Here is a 14,466-nt window from a genome sequence, read left to right on the forward strand (position 1 = left end):
AACTGGAGGATAGAATTATTCAGCTTAAAGGTTAACTGTTATTTTTGGAAAATAACTCAAATCTTCAAGAACTCTTTAGCTTCTGGGCATATAATCTGTGGGAAGGGAGAGAGGAGGGAGCAAAGGGAGTGGAAATTCCCAGTGCAACATCAGCTTCACATACTGTACTTTATAGCACAACATTCTGAGTGATCCTACTGTAGAATGAGCTCCTCTAGCTGCTGAGGGAAGGGGAAACGCAGCAGCGGCCCGTACATCAGTATCAGACTTAAGAGCCTTCAGAGGAGTCAGACAGTATGGGGCAGATGTTGTCTGCAGCAGAGGCTTATCATGCAACCAGCCCAACAGGAGGAACACCAGAGGCTCGTACATCACAGGCTGTGTGTGTGTGTGTGTGTGTGTGGTGTGTGTGTGTGTGTGTGTGTGTGTGTGTGTGTGTGTGTGTGTGTGTGTGTGTGTGTGTGTGTGTGTGTGTGTGTGTGTGTGTGTGTGTGTGTGTGTGTGTGTGTGTGTGTGTGTGTGTGTGTGTGTGTGTGTGTGTGTGTGTGGGCCGCTCTGCCTACTCTACTCTATGATGGATCAGAGGAGAGAGTCATTCTTTGAAGAGGACATCGCACTCTGCGAAGCATGTTCTGCTCCTCTGTTCAAGGACTGAGGCGTTCCAGATTGAGCCATGGAAATGTGAAAGTCATTTCCGATCGAGCTGACTTATATAGAGTTTACCGTGAATGCAGTCTCTGCTAACGCGGGAACATTGTCTTTACATTTCAATCACGCTGAACTACCGCAATACGGATTAAATAAAGCCCTTAGAAAGCCAGAGAGTGTATTAACGCCACAGCACACACACACACTAACACACATTCAAATACACACGCAAGTAGGCAAGCACATGTGTTGCGAGTGTGATAGATCATTCCAACGCCTGGGCCTCCTCTAAGACAGGCTTATTCACAGAGGTCAACGTCACCAATGTTTCAACAAAACGAACGAGGTTAACCTTGGAGTGGAGTGAGGCTTGCTCGACTGCCTCAGATCTTAACTTAGAGAAGCATACATTTTTTGAACAATCATCTAACTGGTCGGTAAGATGCTTGTGTATGGATCTTTATCAGGTTAACTTCCAAAGGCCTCCTCAGGTTGGCACCCCTGTTAGAATATACATTTACTGTGAGACAGCTGAATCCTCAGATCAACTGACTATCTCTCTGTCAGAAGGTGCATGTGAACCTTCAACAGACTCATTGGCCAGTGGCGCCAAGCCTTTGTGAAACGGCCCTGTGTAGCCAATCAGAGATGCCCTCTCTCCTTCCTGAGAATCACATCACCGTGACTGTCCACTCAGATCTACAGACAGTTTTGGCGCAGAAAATCCCCAAGCTAAAACTAAGCAAAAGGCCTCACTTTCAAAAGACTCTCACTATCAACCTCATCATCAATATCACAACAAGCTGAACTGTGTAGATTTGGTGTGAATTGGACTGGGAAAGCAATCACGCTTTTACAATTCTGCATATAAAAATGATCCTGAAGATTTCCACACAAATACCAACTACAACTTGAGAAATCATTTCCCTACTCTTTAAAAAAATACACATCTGATAAAACTAGAACAAACCGGGACAGACATTGAAAGCCTTCAGAGCCCTAGCCAACTGTCTTTGCAAAAATTCCAGGTGTGCAGTCAACATTAAAATGCAATATCAAATTCTGGGCCACATGGTTCGGCGGTGAGTATAAACAGACATCTCTTTCAATGCTACGATGTCACAGTCCTAAAATCTTCTTCAGTACAAAAGAGGAGGTTCAAAATCCAGTCTCAGAGGAATCAATGAACAGTTGCTGTGCATCAATGTCTAAACCCCACAACTGCCAATACACATTGAGATCAGTTTTCATTTAAATCCTGTCTTTACGTTCCTTTACCCTATCAGGTTGAAATTTTGCCAAAAATACACATGCTCAAGGCATTGACAAAGCGACAGTAGTCAGAAAAGTTGTACACTTATGTTTAGGTAAATGCAAATAACAGTATAACACAATCGTGATGTTATCATGTCATTTGCTATATTTCCTCCGCTCTCATGGCCACATACAGAATCTGAGGGTCTTTAGGTCTGTTTTGGGTGTGGGGAGTAAAATATAGTTATCTCGGCTGCATGTTGCCTCTTCATGCAGAGGCCCACTCTATGTCAGAGAGGAGTATTGTATGGGTGGTGGTCCTCGGTGGCCTCTCTTCCCCCCTCAGTCCTTCAGGTTGTCCTCTACGACCCCCTGGGCTGACAGCTCTGTCAGGACGTTGTCCAGGTAGTTGGGGTCTGGGTAGCCGTGCCCTGTCAGGTTGGAGCCAAACTCTGTCTTGTGGTGGATCTCGTTCCACACCACCGTGTCTGACTCTCCCGTGGTGCTGGACGTGTCGATGGTGAAGATGAGGCGGCGGTCCCAGGCCATGATCAGGAGTTTCAGGACCTGGGGACAGACAGACAGAGGATGAGAGCCTGGTAGGTACAGCAGCAGCTTACAGTGCAGTCACCATCTCTGCATTATGTATTTCGGAAAACGTGTCCTTCCCATATATACACAGACAGTACTGTAAGTCTTACCTTCCTGCCCTTGTCATTGTCTGGGAGGTAGCAGTGCCGTGGGAAGCCTCTTGCGCTGAACTTCTTCCCTGGGTTGGGATGCTCTGTGGCCTGGTGAAAAGGACAAAAACAACCCCTCTCTTTCTCTTAACATTCAGTCAAAGGGAAATGTCAAATGTGCCCCTGGGATGAACTTTTATACTAGTGGTCATTCTACTCTGAGTTTATTTTGGGGGGCACTGCCAAAATCTTTTTAGTTATCATTAAGAAACATGTTCTTTATACCAGTTGTATAGCAAACAAGTAACTGCCATGCTCTGTGATGCAGGTGATATGTGTTGACATGACACACCATAGTCATTGTACTCCACTCTACTTCATAATGCACTGTATCATTACTATTTCATGACTTTATTTCACAGAGTACAGCTGTCAGTGAAGATGTGTTTCAAGGGGGGAGTGAGGAGGGTCAGTGGTGTGATGGGGCCCTGTGAGTGGGCTGTGGTGTGATGGGGCCCTGTGAGTGGGCTGTGGTGTGATGGAGCACTGTGAGTGGGCTGTGGTGTGATGGGGCCCTGTGAGTGGGCTGTGGTGTGATGGGGCCCTGTGAGTGGGCTGTGGTGTGATGGAGCACTGTGAGTGGGCTGTGGTGTGATGGGGCACTCTGAGTGGGCTGTGGTGTGATGGGGCACTCTGAGTGGGCTGTGGTGTGATGGGGCACTCTGAGTGGGCTGTGGCGTGATGGAGCACTGTGAGTGGGCTGTGGTGTGATGGAGCACTGTGAGTGGGCTGTGGCGTGATGTGCTGCTGCAGTGTGGAGGGCAGAGGACAGGCAGACATAGTCTTCCTCCACCCTCCCCAGGGAGGCTAAGTCTGCTCTTCTGAAAATAAAGGTCATTGACTCTACTAAAGCTCCGCTCTGCAGTCAGGATGAAATATGCAGCCATCTTCCCTCCTCTCGACCGCCCTCGCCCACTGCAAAGAGAGAAGGTGAATCGTTCTCTCTCTCTCTACAAGGATGCAGTCACGCGGCTTTGGGACACTTCAACCCCCTCAGCAACACTAAGCACGTAGTCAAATACCCTCTGAAGCCTCCTCATGTCAGACACAGCAGTCTTATACCAACGTAGATGGAAGAGAATAGACCTAGGAAGGAGAGCCAGTGGATGAGTGGACGTGGGAGTGTGGAGGATATAAGGGTGGCACGTCGTGAGTCGTGTTTACCTGTATGCCAGCAGGAATGTCATAGACGATGCGGATGGTCTTGGCTTCCAGGTAGCCGGGCAGGCAGTGGGGGATGACATGGTAGTCCATCTTCCCAGGGGGCTGTGTGCCTGTCTTCTCCCCATAGATAGCCTTACAGGTGGGGCACTGCAGACTGCCATCCTGGACAGGGACACATTAAATGTTCAATATTCATAACTAATCTAATCAAACAAATGGAATCTAATCTAGAGTGACTTCATGGACATAGAGCCACCTTCTGTACTAAATTGACATTTAATAAAACAAGTAATTGTCATTTTGTTTCATGTTTATGCCTTAAAATGAGCATGAACTGTGTTTGGCAGAGTAAGGCCTGCTTCTGAATTAGCTTGATCTCAATCTAGTCTAATCTAATCTCATCTAATCGAATGATATCAAAGTATAACACCACATCAAATGGGGTGTGTAATTTCACCCGCTATTATACAATATCATATGATGATATGGTATCATTGATACCATAACAAGCGCTGGCGCGAATGCCCTTTCTCACCTTGTTGCCATTGTTGTACATGGCCACCAGGCACAGCAGATGGTAAATGTGCCCACACTTGCCAAGCTTGCCCACCATTTCTGGCTTTATGCCCTTGTGCTGCAGGACACCCTCGTAGCCCGATGACATCACCAGCCTCTCCATGCAGATGGTGCAGTCCTGGGAAGGGAAAGTGAGTGGGCACCAGTTACTGTATCAATGCATAGCAATGATACACTGTACAGTATATTGATTTCAAACCGTATTAAAGTGTGTGTTACCTAGGACTCCTTACCTCATCAGGGGCTACCTTCACTTTCTCCGTGTATCTCCGCACCACATCCTCTGGGTTTTTCCCTAGCAATAAAACACAACATTGAAAGCATATGGTTAAAAGGAAAATATGATAGATAGATCTGCATAAGGAGAAGTGAATCCTGTCTATTTGCGCACTAGGTAAACCCAGTGTGTGGTCTGGCTCTTAAGTACCATAGCCCTACTTGATTATGATGAGACAGACCAGTCCAATAAGAGAGTATGAATAATACTGGGTGCGATGTTGAAGAGGAGGTCACCTTCAAAGTGACACAGAACAATGAGCCATCACCCACACACTAAGCTAATCCCAGTGTGAAACCAAGCTAGTATGGCTGACAGAGCTCACCCACAGCTTACACCTCTAATACGCTTACAGGCGGGCACTCTTCTCCCAACACTTTTGTTTGCTCATTTGGGGAACAGAGAGAGGGAGAGAGAGAAAGGGGGAAGGGAGGAAGAGAGCGAAAGAGACAGAGAAGCGAGAGAGATGAGAGAACGTGATGAGAGAGATATATTGAGGGAGAGATATGGAGAAGGACTGCATTATGCATTTTCCGGCATTGCCTTTTTGATGGTTTCATTTGCTAGATCAAAGGCCTCCTTTACTGGCCTCCTTTACAGCGGCAGCCGGAACAGGATATCCCTAAATCTCTTTCCCTCTCTGCCTCGCTCCATGGGGGCTAAGCTGCATCAATGCAGGCACAATTGGCTGCAACCCATCAATCCGTGGTGTCCTCCCGTCCCAATGCCCCCGCCTGGGTCTGCAGCCCGGGGATGGAGGGGAGAGATGGCGGAGGCATCTGGGTGGAACAGAGTGATGCAGGGCTGAAAAACCCACAGCATGCACTGACCAATTAGGACAGGCAGTCCCCCGGGGATGCCTATGGTTTCCACGGCATCAAATTGACATTGGCCTGGCGCGATTTTAGCTAAAGCGACCACATCTCACCACTGGATCGTCATCAACCCATCTCACTACAATAGTTTCATCTTAATTATGCTTGTGGAAATAGCTCTGTTAATTTCAATGTGGTGGGAAGCCAATGAAATGTGGTGAATGTGACCGTCAGCCCTCCCTTCCCCTTCGCCAGGGTCATCGGGAGTGCATTGTTCAATCTGCTGAGAGGGTCATTAGCTACCTGCTTCCACATCTGCATTGCTTGCTGTTTGGGGGTTTTAGGCTGGGTTTCTGTATAGCCCTTTGTGACATCTGCTGATGTAAAAAGGGCTTTATAAATACATTTGATTGACCTGCCCTCCATCGAGGACCTGCACCACTCCAGGACAAGGAAGCGTGCAGGAAAGATCATCGCAGACCGCGCCCACCTCGGACACCCCATCCTTCAAAGAATCCCCCCTGGCAAATGGTTCAAGTCAATCATGACCAAAACCAGCTGCCTCCTGAACAGTTTCTTATCCGGTACTGTGGCCCTCACCAACTGGCCATCAGGCTCATAGGGATTAAGACTTTGCATTGAGCCGAGCACTGCACCTTGCCTTCAATGAGGTGAAATAATAATAACTGCACTATACTGCATTTTCACTATGTACACCTCTCCATATATAGATATATCCCCTCTGTAAATTGTATATCATCACTGAAAATCATCTTATACTCCAGAGTTGTATGTTTACCCTATTTATACTGTATATCCTGTATGTTGACTTTGTGTCTGTATCTGTTTGTACATTGTCTATTGCTGGCAGCACCTAGTCACTAAGTCAAATACCAGGTATGTTAAAATGTTCTTAGCGAATAAAGATATTCTGATTTTCCAGAGGAGAGATTTACTTTACATCTTAATGTCTCAATAGAATTCCTCTCACTCCATGACAGCCCCTCCCCTCCAGTGTCCATGGGAACCCTCCCTGTCATACATACAGATGTAGGATCTTAACTTGAGCCAGTTTTCTACAGCAGGAAAATAATCCTGCAGCAACAGGAAATGTGAATGGATTATAATTAATGGGTATTTTTTGTAGGGGTTGATACATTCTTCTTAAGGGAGAATCAACTCTGAAATTTCAAAGTGGAAATTACAAACTTCAGAAGCCTTTTTAAACCTCAAATACACTACAATTTGCATAACATGAAAGTTCTCCTGCAACGGGGTGATCAAATTACGATCCTACACCTGTACTTACCTTTCCTGAGGTGCTTCTTCTTGGTCTTGCGGCGGATGCCATTGACCCCGGGCACAGGCTTCATGTCACTCTTGTTTATGGGCGGCGGGTGCAGGATGGGTTTAGGGGCCCGGGTCAGACACACGGGCAGGCCAGCAGCACACATCAGGATACCTGTCATACCTGGCACACACACAATTACAAACAAACAGGAAAGAAAAGAGCCATGTTGGTTTAGTATTATGACTAAGAATGGAATGCGAAAACTAAAGCACTCATGTAGATGCGGCCTACGGGAATAAAAAATAAAATGTATTGCAAAAGAGAAGACAAATAGAAGCATTACCTGCAATTGCTGGGTGAACTGGTCCAGAGCCAGTCAAGTTCTTAACAGGGAGGGCCGGGACCCTGCAGAGAGAAAAACGTCCAATATGAAATCATCCGGTTTTCAAAAGACTAAACATAATGACACTACAGTTCACTGTTATAAAGTACTGTACTTTCTCAGTCAGAATGGCCACACTTACACAGATGTAGAATATGTCGCCATAGTGCGAAAGAGTCCATGGTCACGTTACGTGTCCTAGCTAGCAGCTACACCACAAACACAGACAAGACAGCCTGACTCATCAACAGTCACTGCTGTCCCAGAGCATGATTCAGAATGACACTTTGAGAGCACACACACACACACACACACACACACACACACACACACACACACACACACACACACACACACACACACACACACACACACACACACACACACACACACACACACACACACACACACACACACACACACACACCAACACACACACACAGAGAGAGAGAGAGAGGACAACCACTGTTGTTCACTCGCAAAGACATCTAAAATAGGAGTGATAGAGAGCTGTGCACAAAGCATGTGGGTCAAGATGAGCTTGTGTGAGTGTGTGTTGGTAAGTCCCTTTTAAGAAACCACAGCCACAGCTTCAGTCTGGTAATGGAGTGCCCTCCCATACAGGGCAGACAGGCTGCGGGGAAAAGTTACCTGTCAGAGCTAGGGTTAGAGACCGCCGGCTGAGCTTCTTTTGCTGCTGCTTCTGCTACTCTATGTGCAGAGAAAAGAACAACTGATCTGCGGTGATGGAGAGGACCAAATAGAAGAAAAGGAAGCCATTTTGATGTCAACACAACCAAAACAGTTTAGCGCTTACGCAATGATCGCAATGAAAAAAGAGCAGCTTTGATGATTGAATTATTATCCTGTATTAACTTACACAGTATTTCAGTACATGCAAGAAGCACGTCACTGAATTAGAGTAGAATAATAAAATTGTCTTACTTTCCCAAAGGTATTATGTAACGTTAATACTATTGATCTAAGAGATCCCTTCCCCCAATAGCAGCTCTGACTAGATGTGCTCCACACGAATCAGCCCCTCCCACCAGCCTCTCTCTCTCTCTCCATCTCTGTCTCTCTCCTCCATGTACAGACAGTGTCCAGGACCCTTAGCCCAGTCTCTCTTCAGCACCTCCCTCACAAATCCCTAACGAAAGGCCGCTTTGATGTGAGTAGACCCTGTGTTCCTGTGCCAGGGGAGCCCTTCAATGAGCTCTACAGAATTAACAAAGGCCCACGTGTCCTGGACACTCTGGGTCTGATCTGCCTTATCTCCACTCATTCTCAGGGGAACTAGTGTAGCGATATGCAGGCTAGGCTACAGAGGAGTAGAGATATGAAGCTGTGGCCAGGACAAGGTCAGCTAGCTGGGTAATGATCTATATTATAGCACGACGCATGTCAGACAGCTGTGTGCATGTGTGGCCCATTTATGCTCAGGAAGGCCGAAAAAACGTATTTATTGTGTTGGAGGAGAAAGGCCAAGAGCCAATAAGATTATTGTGCTGGCATGTCTGCAGTGCGTGCTGTACGCAGCGCCTCAAACTGGCAAATCAGCTCAAGCAGACAATCAGGCATTTTCAAAGAAAACAAATTAGGCATTGCCCACGGGGAGAATTCCTCCCTATATTTAAACATGCGCTTACAGTATCTCAAATAAAGAGTGCCTGCCTCTTGAAACATGTATAATTCAGGAATTTCATGGTGAGTGTTTGTGATTAAACAATACATTTTCACCAGGAGAGAGCAACATATAAAAGAGCCCTTGGCACTGTCACACACACATGCATACACACACGCTAGTGCACCTTGAGACAGTGTAAGTGTAACAGCATTTGTAAGCATAATGTTTTAACACCATGAGATCGTTCAACCATATAACCTCTTGTTGCACAAATACACACAACAGCATTTCTCGCCACATTTCATTTCTAAATATGGGAAGCTAGTAACTCCAACTTTAAGCTTTTAATTAACAAGAACCTTGAGTTATTCTTAGTAACACCTGGTCCACACTTGCAAACATGAAAAAAGTGTAAACTTTTTCTACGTCTTAAAATCCGCATCAGCCAAATAAAATAGAAAAATGTGATAGAATATTTCTTGTTATCTGCTCCCATGGGATAACCTGGCACAGTTAGACCTACGATAACAAACCAGCTGGCCATGATTACTCCGATAAGAAATTCTTCATCAGCCAACCAAAGATCTTAGACTTTATATCCACCAACCGATGGCCTCCCGAGTGGCGCAGCAGTCTAAGTCACTGCATCGCAGTGCTACATCGCACATTGCACTACAGACCCGAGTTCAATCCTGAGCTGTATCACAACTGGCCATGGTCGGGAGTCCCATATGCGGTGCACAATCGGCCCAGTGTCGTCCGGGCTATGGGAGGGTTTGGCTGGGGGAGCTTTACAAGTCATTGGAAATAAGAATTTGTTCTTAACTGACTTGCCTAGTTAAGTAAAATAGGTCAACTTGGACACCAGAGGGATATTTTCAACCAAAAAATGAAAGGTTTACTATTGTTCCGCTTGCTCTGTAACAAGTTTAGTGTGACAAATGAATGACACATCCTTGACTAGGCTACTAGCTACTAACGTTAGACAAAATTCAAAAAGGCATGTTTTTGCATACATTTGAAGTCGGAAGTTTACATACACTTAGGTAGGAGTCATTAAAACTCGTTTTTCAACCACTCCACAAATGTCTTGTTAACAAACTATAGATTTGGCAAGTCGGTTAGGACATCTACTTTGTGCTTGACACAAGTCATTTTTCCAACAACTGCTTTAGAAGCTTCTGATAGGCTAATTGACATCATTTGTGGATGAGTACCTGTGGATGTATTTCAAGGCCTACCTTCAAACACGGTGCCTCTTTGCTTGACATCATGGGAAAATCAAAAGAAATCAGCTGAGACCTCAGAAAAATAATTGTAGACCTCCACAAGTTTGGTTCATCCTTGGGAGCAATTTCCAAACGCCTGAAGGTACCACGTTCATCTGTACCAACAATAGTATGCAAGTATAAACACCATGGGACCACGCAGCCATCATACCACTCAGGAAGGAGACGCATACTGTCTCCTAGAGATGAACGTACTTTGGTGCGAAAAAAGTGCAAATCAATTCCACAGTAAGAACCTCATACCAACGGTTAAATATGGTGGTGGTAATGTGATGGTCTGGGGATGCTTTGCTGCCTCAGGACCTGGACAACTTGCCATCATTGAAGGAATTATTCATTCTGTTATGTATCAGAGAATTCTACAGGAGAATGTCAAGCCATCCGTCTGTGAGCTGAAGCTGAAGCACAGCTGGGTCATGCAGCAAGACAATGATCCAAAACACACAATCAAGTCTACATCAGAATGGCTAAAAAGCAACAAATGCAAAGTCTTGGAATGGCCTAGTCAAAGTCCAGACCTAAACCCGATTGAGATGTTTTGACAGGACCTGAAACGAGCAGTTCATGCTTGAAACCCCACAACTGTCGCTGAGTTCAAGCAGTTCTGCATGGAAGAGTGGGCCAAAGTTCCTCCACAGTGATGTGAGAGACTGCTCAACAACCACATGAAACGTTTGCTTGCAGTCATTGCAGTTAAAGGGGGCACAACCAATTATTGAATGTAAGGGGGCAATTACTTTTCCACAAAGGGGAATTGAGTGTTGCAGAAAAATGAAATAAGTGTCACATTTTTGTGTTATTTGTTCACTCAGGATCCTTTTATTTAATATTAGGTTTTGGTTGAAGATCTGACAACATCCAGGGTGTAATCTGTAAGCTTATGTAGGGTTATAGTATCCCTCTTCTTATCTGCTCTGCTCTTTATCATTGACCTGTTTCAGGGAAGGGACCGTCTCTGGGGCCAGTGACCTTGTCCTTCCTGCAGCTGGGGCTAGGGCTGGGATTCATGCGATGGGCCACTGCTGACCTACATCCCCCCTCTGCTCCTCTCCCTGTGTGGGCAGGGACATGGTCACGAGTCCACAGCTGGATGCCATGCTGCACACATAAAAGCCTTGCACTCACTCCTAAGATCTACTGATCATTTAGCTGTATTTTCATATATTATTAAAACTGGTGTTCAGATTTGATCAGGAGGTAGTACCTTACAAATGTACAGTACAGTAAAACAATACCATAGGAGTGTTCTGGTATTTCACTTTCAAGTAAATTCCATGAGTGAGTACAGACCCAGTAACCTATTTTTCTCTTTCACTCCATCAACCCCCATCACTCTCTTCATCCTCTGTTCCCTTTTCACAGTCCTGTCTACCCTTCCTCTCCTCCATCCCTCTCTTCTCCTCTATTCCTTCTCCTCCCCTCTCTCCCAGACCGACTCTCCAGCCTGACTTGAGCAGGAATTAATTAGGCTGAGAGCAATGTGATTTCCTCCGGATACAGAGACCAAATTAGGCCCAGTTACAGAAGTGCTGACGGAGCCCTTATATCTCATCGTCTGTTTATCATGCACCAGGAAGACAGGGAGGAGGAGGAGGAGAGGAGAAAACTCAAAAAGTGCTTAATCGCATATTGATGTGGTGGAGGACTGGGAGAGGAAGGCAGACCCTGCCCCCGGTTATGCCCAGGGGAAGAGAACAACATCAGTAATGCACTTTACAAAGCACTCGCAAAACAGACAAATAAGCAATAATGACACAGAGCATCTCTTACATAGCATCGGTTTGGTCTGGATGGGCATTCATGATTTATTCAGTTATTTCTCCTTTAATTCTATCTAATAGAGACAGGGCTGAGACAGGGCTGAGACAGGGCTGAGACAGGGCTGAGACAGGGCTGAGACAGGGCTGAGACAGGGCTGGGGGGTCTAGTGGAGAGCAGAGAAGGGCAGGCTACACACACGGCTGTGTAATCCCTGCTTCGTCCACTGGCTTCCCCTCTTTAGAGAGCTAGCTCTGCTCTCCAGTCTGAACAGAGGACAACGTTGGTAATAATCACTTAACACAAGGAGACATGAGCGCCAAAACAAACCCTACTCACTCAGCCAAGGGCAGAGAGAACTGCTGGGCAATTGCATAGTAAAATACTATTCACAGCCTCATTATCAAACAAGCTAGTAGTGCAAGTAGAAAGGATCTCTTACCATGTATCCCCCTCAGCCATCTTTAGCACATACACAGATAAAGTAAAACTAACATTTCCTGTCCAACAGCACAAAACCTTAGATTGTGTTTCTCTGTGCTCTCTAATGCGGAAGTGAATTGAGGAAGTTGAGATGAGGAAGTGGCTTTCTGATGTTGAAATTACAAAACAAATCACCTGCAAACTGCCTCTCTGTCCTTTACTATCACTGTAAAACTCCCTGAGAAACTCAACGTCCAGATATATGACAAGTTTTGAGTTGAACATTGTGGTATGATCACAGAGGAAACGTTCATAAGAGGAGTGCTCTGTACACTCCAGATAGGCAGAGAATCAAAGGCCTTGTTGGAACACGAACATCTATTAAATTCCACTTTCTTCCTCCTTTGGATGAATGTGTTCGTAGTTCTGAGGTTGTTTTTACTGATACACGTTCTGACATTTATGATTCCGGTACAGAAGATCAAAAGTAAATGCCAGTTGGAAAGTGAATAGCAGATGAAAACCGTGGAAACCCAATATGAAAAGCAAATGTGACATGCCTAGCCAGACCAGTAGGTGATGCTCTTCACTAGCCTGAAGACAAGCACAAAATTATTCCGCTGCAAATCTGGATCTGTAATGTAGGTGGCACCATGTGCTCTTTTTAAAGGATGGGCCCCTATCTCTTGAAGACCCTAGGATCCATGTGTAAAGGGGTAGTCAGCCAGCCACTGGGATGACAACCCAACTTGGGATGGGGGAGAGGGTTTAGCAGGTGGAATATTAGACAATTAGAGGTTTACTTAGTCGACGCTGCGGTATGCTTCACAGTGCAAATATCATGGTCCAGCTATATAAACATTCAATTATCATGGTACTTCTTAATGGCAAGTTTTCAAACATATATTATGGTAAGTATAATCGAAACTTGTATCTCATTAAATGTAATGGTTTAACAAATAATAAGAAAAGACGATCAGTCCTCAAAAGACGATCAGTCCTCAACTGGCAGCTTCATTAAGTAGTACCCGCAAAACACCAGTCTCAACGTCAACAGTGAAGAGGCGACTCCGGGATGCTGGCCTTCTAGGCAGAGTTGGAAAGAGAAAGCCATATCTCCGACCGGCCAATAAAAAGAAAAGATTAAGATGAGAAAAAGAACACAGACACTGGACAGAGGAACTCTGCCTAGAAGGCCAGCATCCCGGAGTCGTCTCTTCACTGTTGACGTTGAGACTGGTGTTTTGCAGGTACTATTTAATGAAGCTGCCAGTTGAGGACTTGTGAGGCATTTGTTTCTCAAACTAGACACTCTAATGTACTTGTCCTCTTGCTCAGTTGTGCACCGGGGCCTCCCACTCCTCTTTCTATTCTGGTTAGAGCCAGGTTGTGCTGTTCTGTGAAGGGAGTAGTACACAGCGTTGTATGAGATCTTCAGTTTCTTGGCAATTTCTCGCATGGAATAGTCTTCATTTCTCAGAACAAAAATAGACTGACGAGTTTCAGAAGAAAGTTATTTGTTTCAGGCCATTTTGAGCCTGTAATTGAACCCACATTTGCTGATGCTCCAGATTCTAGTCTGAAGAAGGCCAGTTTTATTGCTTCTTTAATCAGAACAACAGTTTTCAGCTGTACTAACATAATTGCAAAAGGGTTTTCTAATGATCAATTAGCCTTTTAAAATTATAAACTTGGATTAGCTAACACAACGTGCCATTGGAACACAGGAATGATGGTTGCTGATAATGGGCCTCTGTATGCCTATGTAGATATTCCATACAAAATCTGCCATTTCCAGATTTACAACATTAACAATGTCTACACTGTATTTCTGATCAATTTGATGTTATTTTAAAGGACAAAAAAAAATGATTTTCTTTCAACAACAAGGAAATTTCTAAGTGACCCAAAAACTTTTCAACAGTATCATCACCCCTTTAGACAAAGTTTTATTGGAAAGAGACTGGGGGGACGAAATATACTTCTCCCGTAGGCAAAGAAACTTGAAAAGGGTGATGATATTAATTAACAATAATTTTGAACCAAGTGTGCAAACTGTTCGATTGGACAATAAACAGATTTAGCTCATTAATCTATATGGTCCAAATAATGATGATCCACACTTCTTTGAAAATATATATAATAATTTATCGAGCTTACAGGCAATAGATGACACAATTATTATTGCAGAGATCGGATGAATGGATGATCTCGCATGCAGA

General features: G+C 44.9%; 1 protein-coding gene across 3 annotated transcripts in view; it reads right to left on the reverse strand.

Moving 5' to 3' along the window:
* Positions 1-410: 410 nt before the first annotated feature.
* LOC106579922 (E3 ubiquitin-protein ligase DTX1) overlaps positions 411-14,466 on the reverse strand; it is a 56,870-nt gene continuing 42,814 nt past the window's right edge. For all 3 annotated transcript variants that reach the window (XM_014160325.3, XM_014160324.3, XM_082966283.1), the window contains exons 4-10: positions 7,109-7,170; positions 6,784-6,945; positions 4,616-4,677; positions 4,342-4,500; positions 3,807-3,968; positions 2,604-2,693; positions 411-2,469 (exon numbers count right to left, since the gene is read on the reverse strand). In XM_014160325.3, coding sequence (XP_014015800.1) covers positions 2,245-2,469; positions 2,604-2,693; positions 3,807-3,968; positions 4,342-4,500; positions 4,616-4,677; positions 6,784-6,945; positions 7,109-7,170 — 922 coding nt within the window. In that variant the 3' untranslated portion in view covers positions 411-2,244. The remainder of the gene's footprint in view (positions 2,470-2,603; positions 2,694-3,806; positions 3,969-4,341; positions 4,501-4,615; positions 4,678-6,783; positions 6,946-7,108; positions 7,171-14,466) is intronic.

The sequence above is a fragment of the Salmo salar genome, chromosome 20 (assembly GCF_965601325.2).
Source record: "Salmo salar chromosome 20, fSalSal1, whole genome shotgun sequence".
Taxonomy (NCBI): domain Eukaryota; kingdom Metazoa; phylum Chordata; class Actinopteri; order Salmoniformes; family Salmonidae; genus Salmo; species Salmo salar.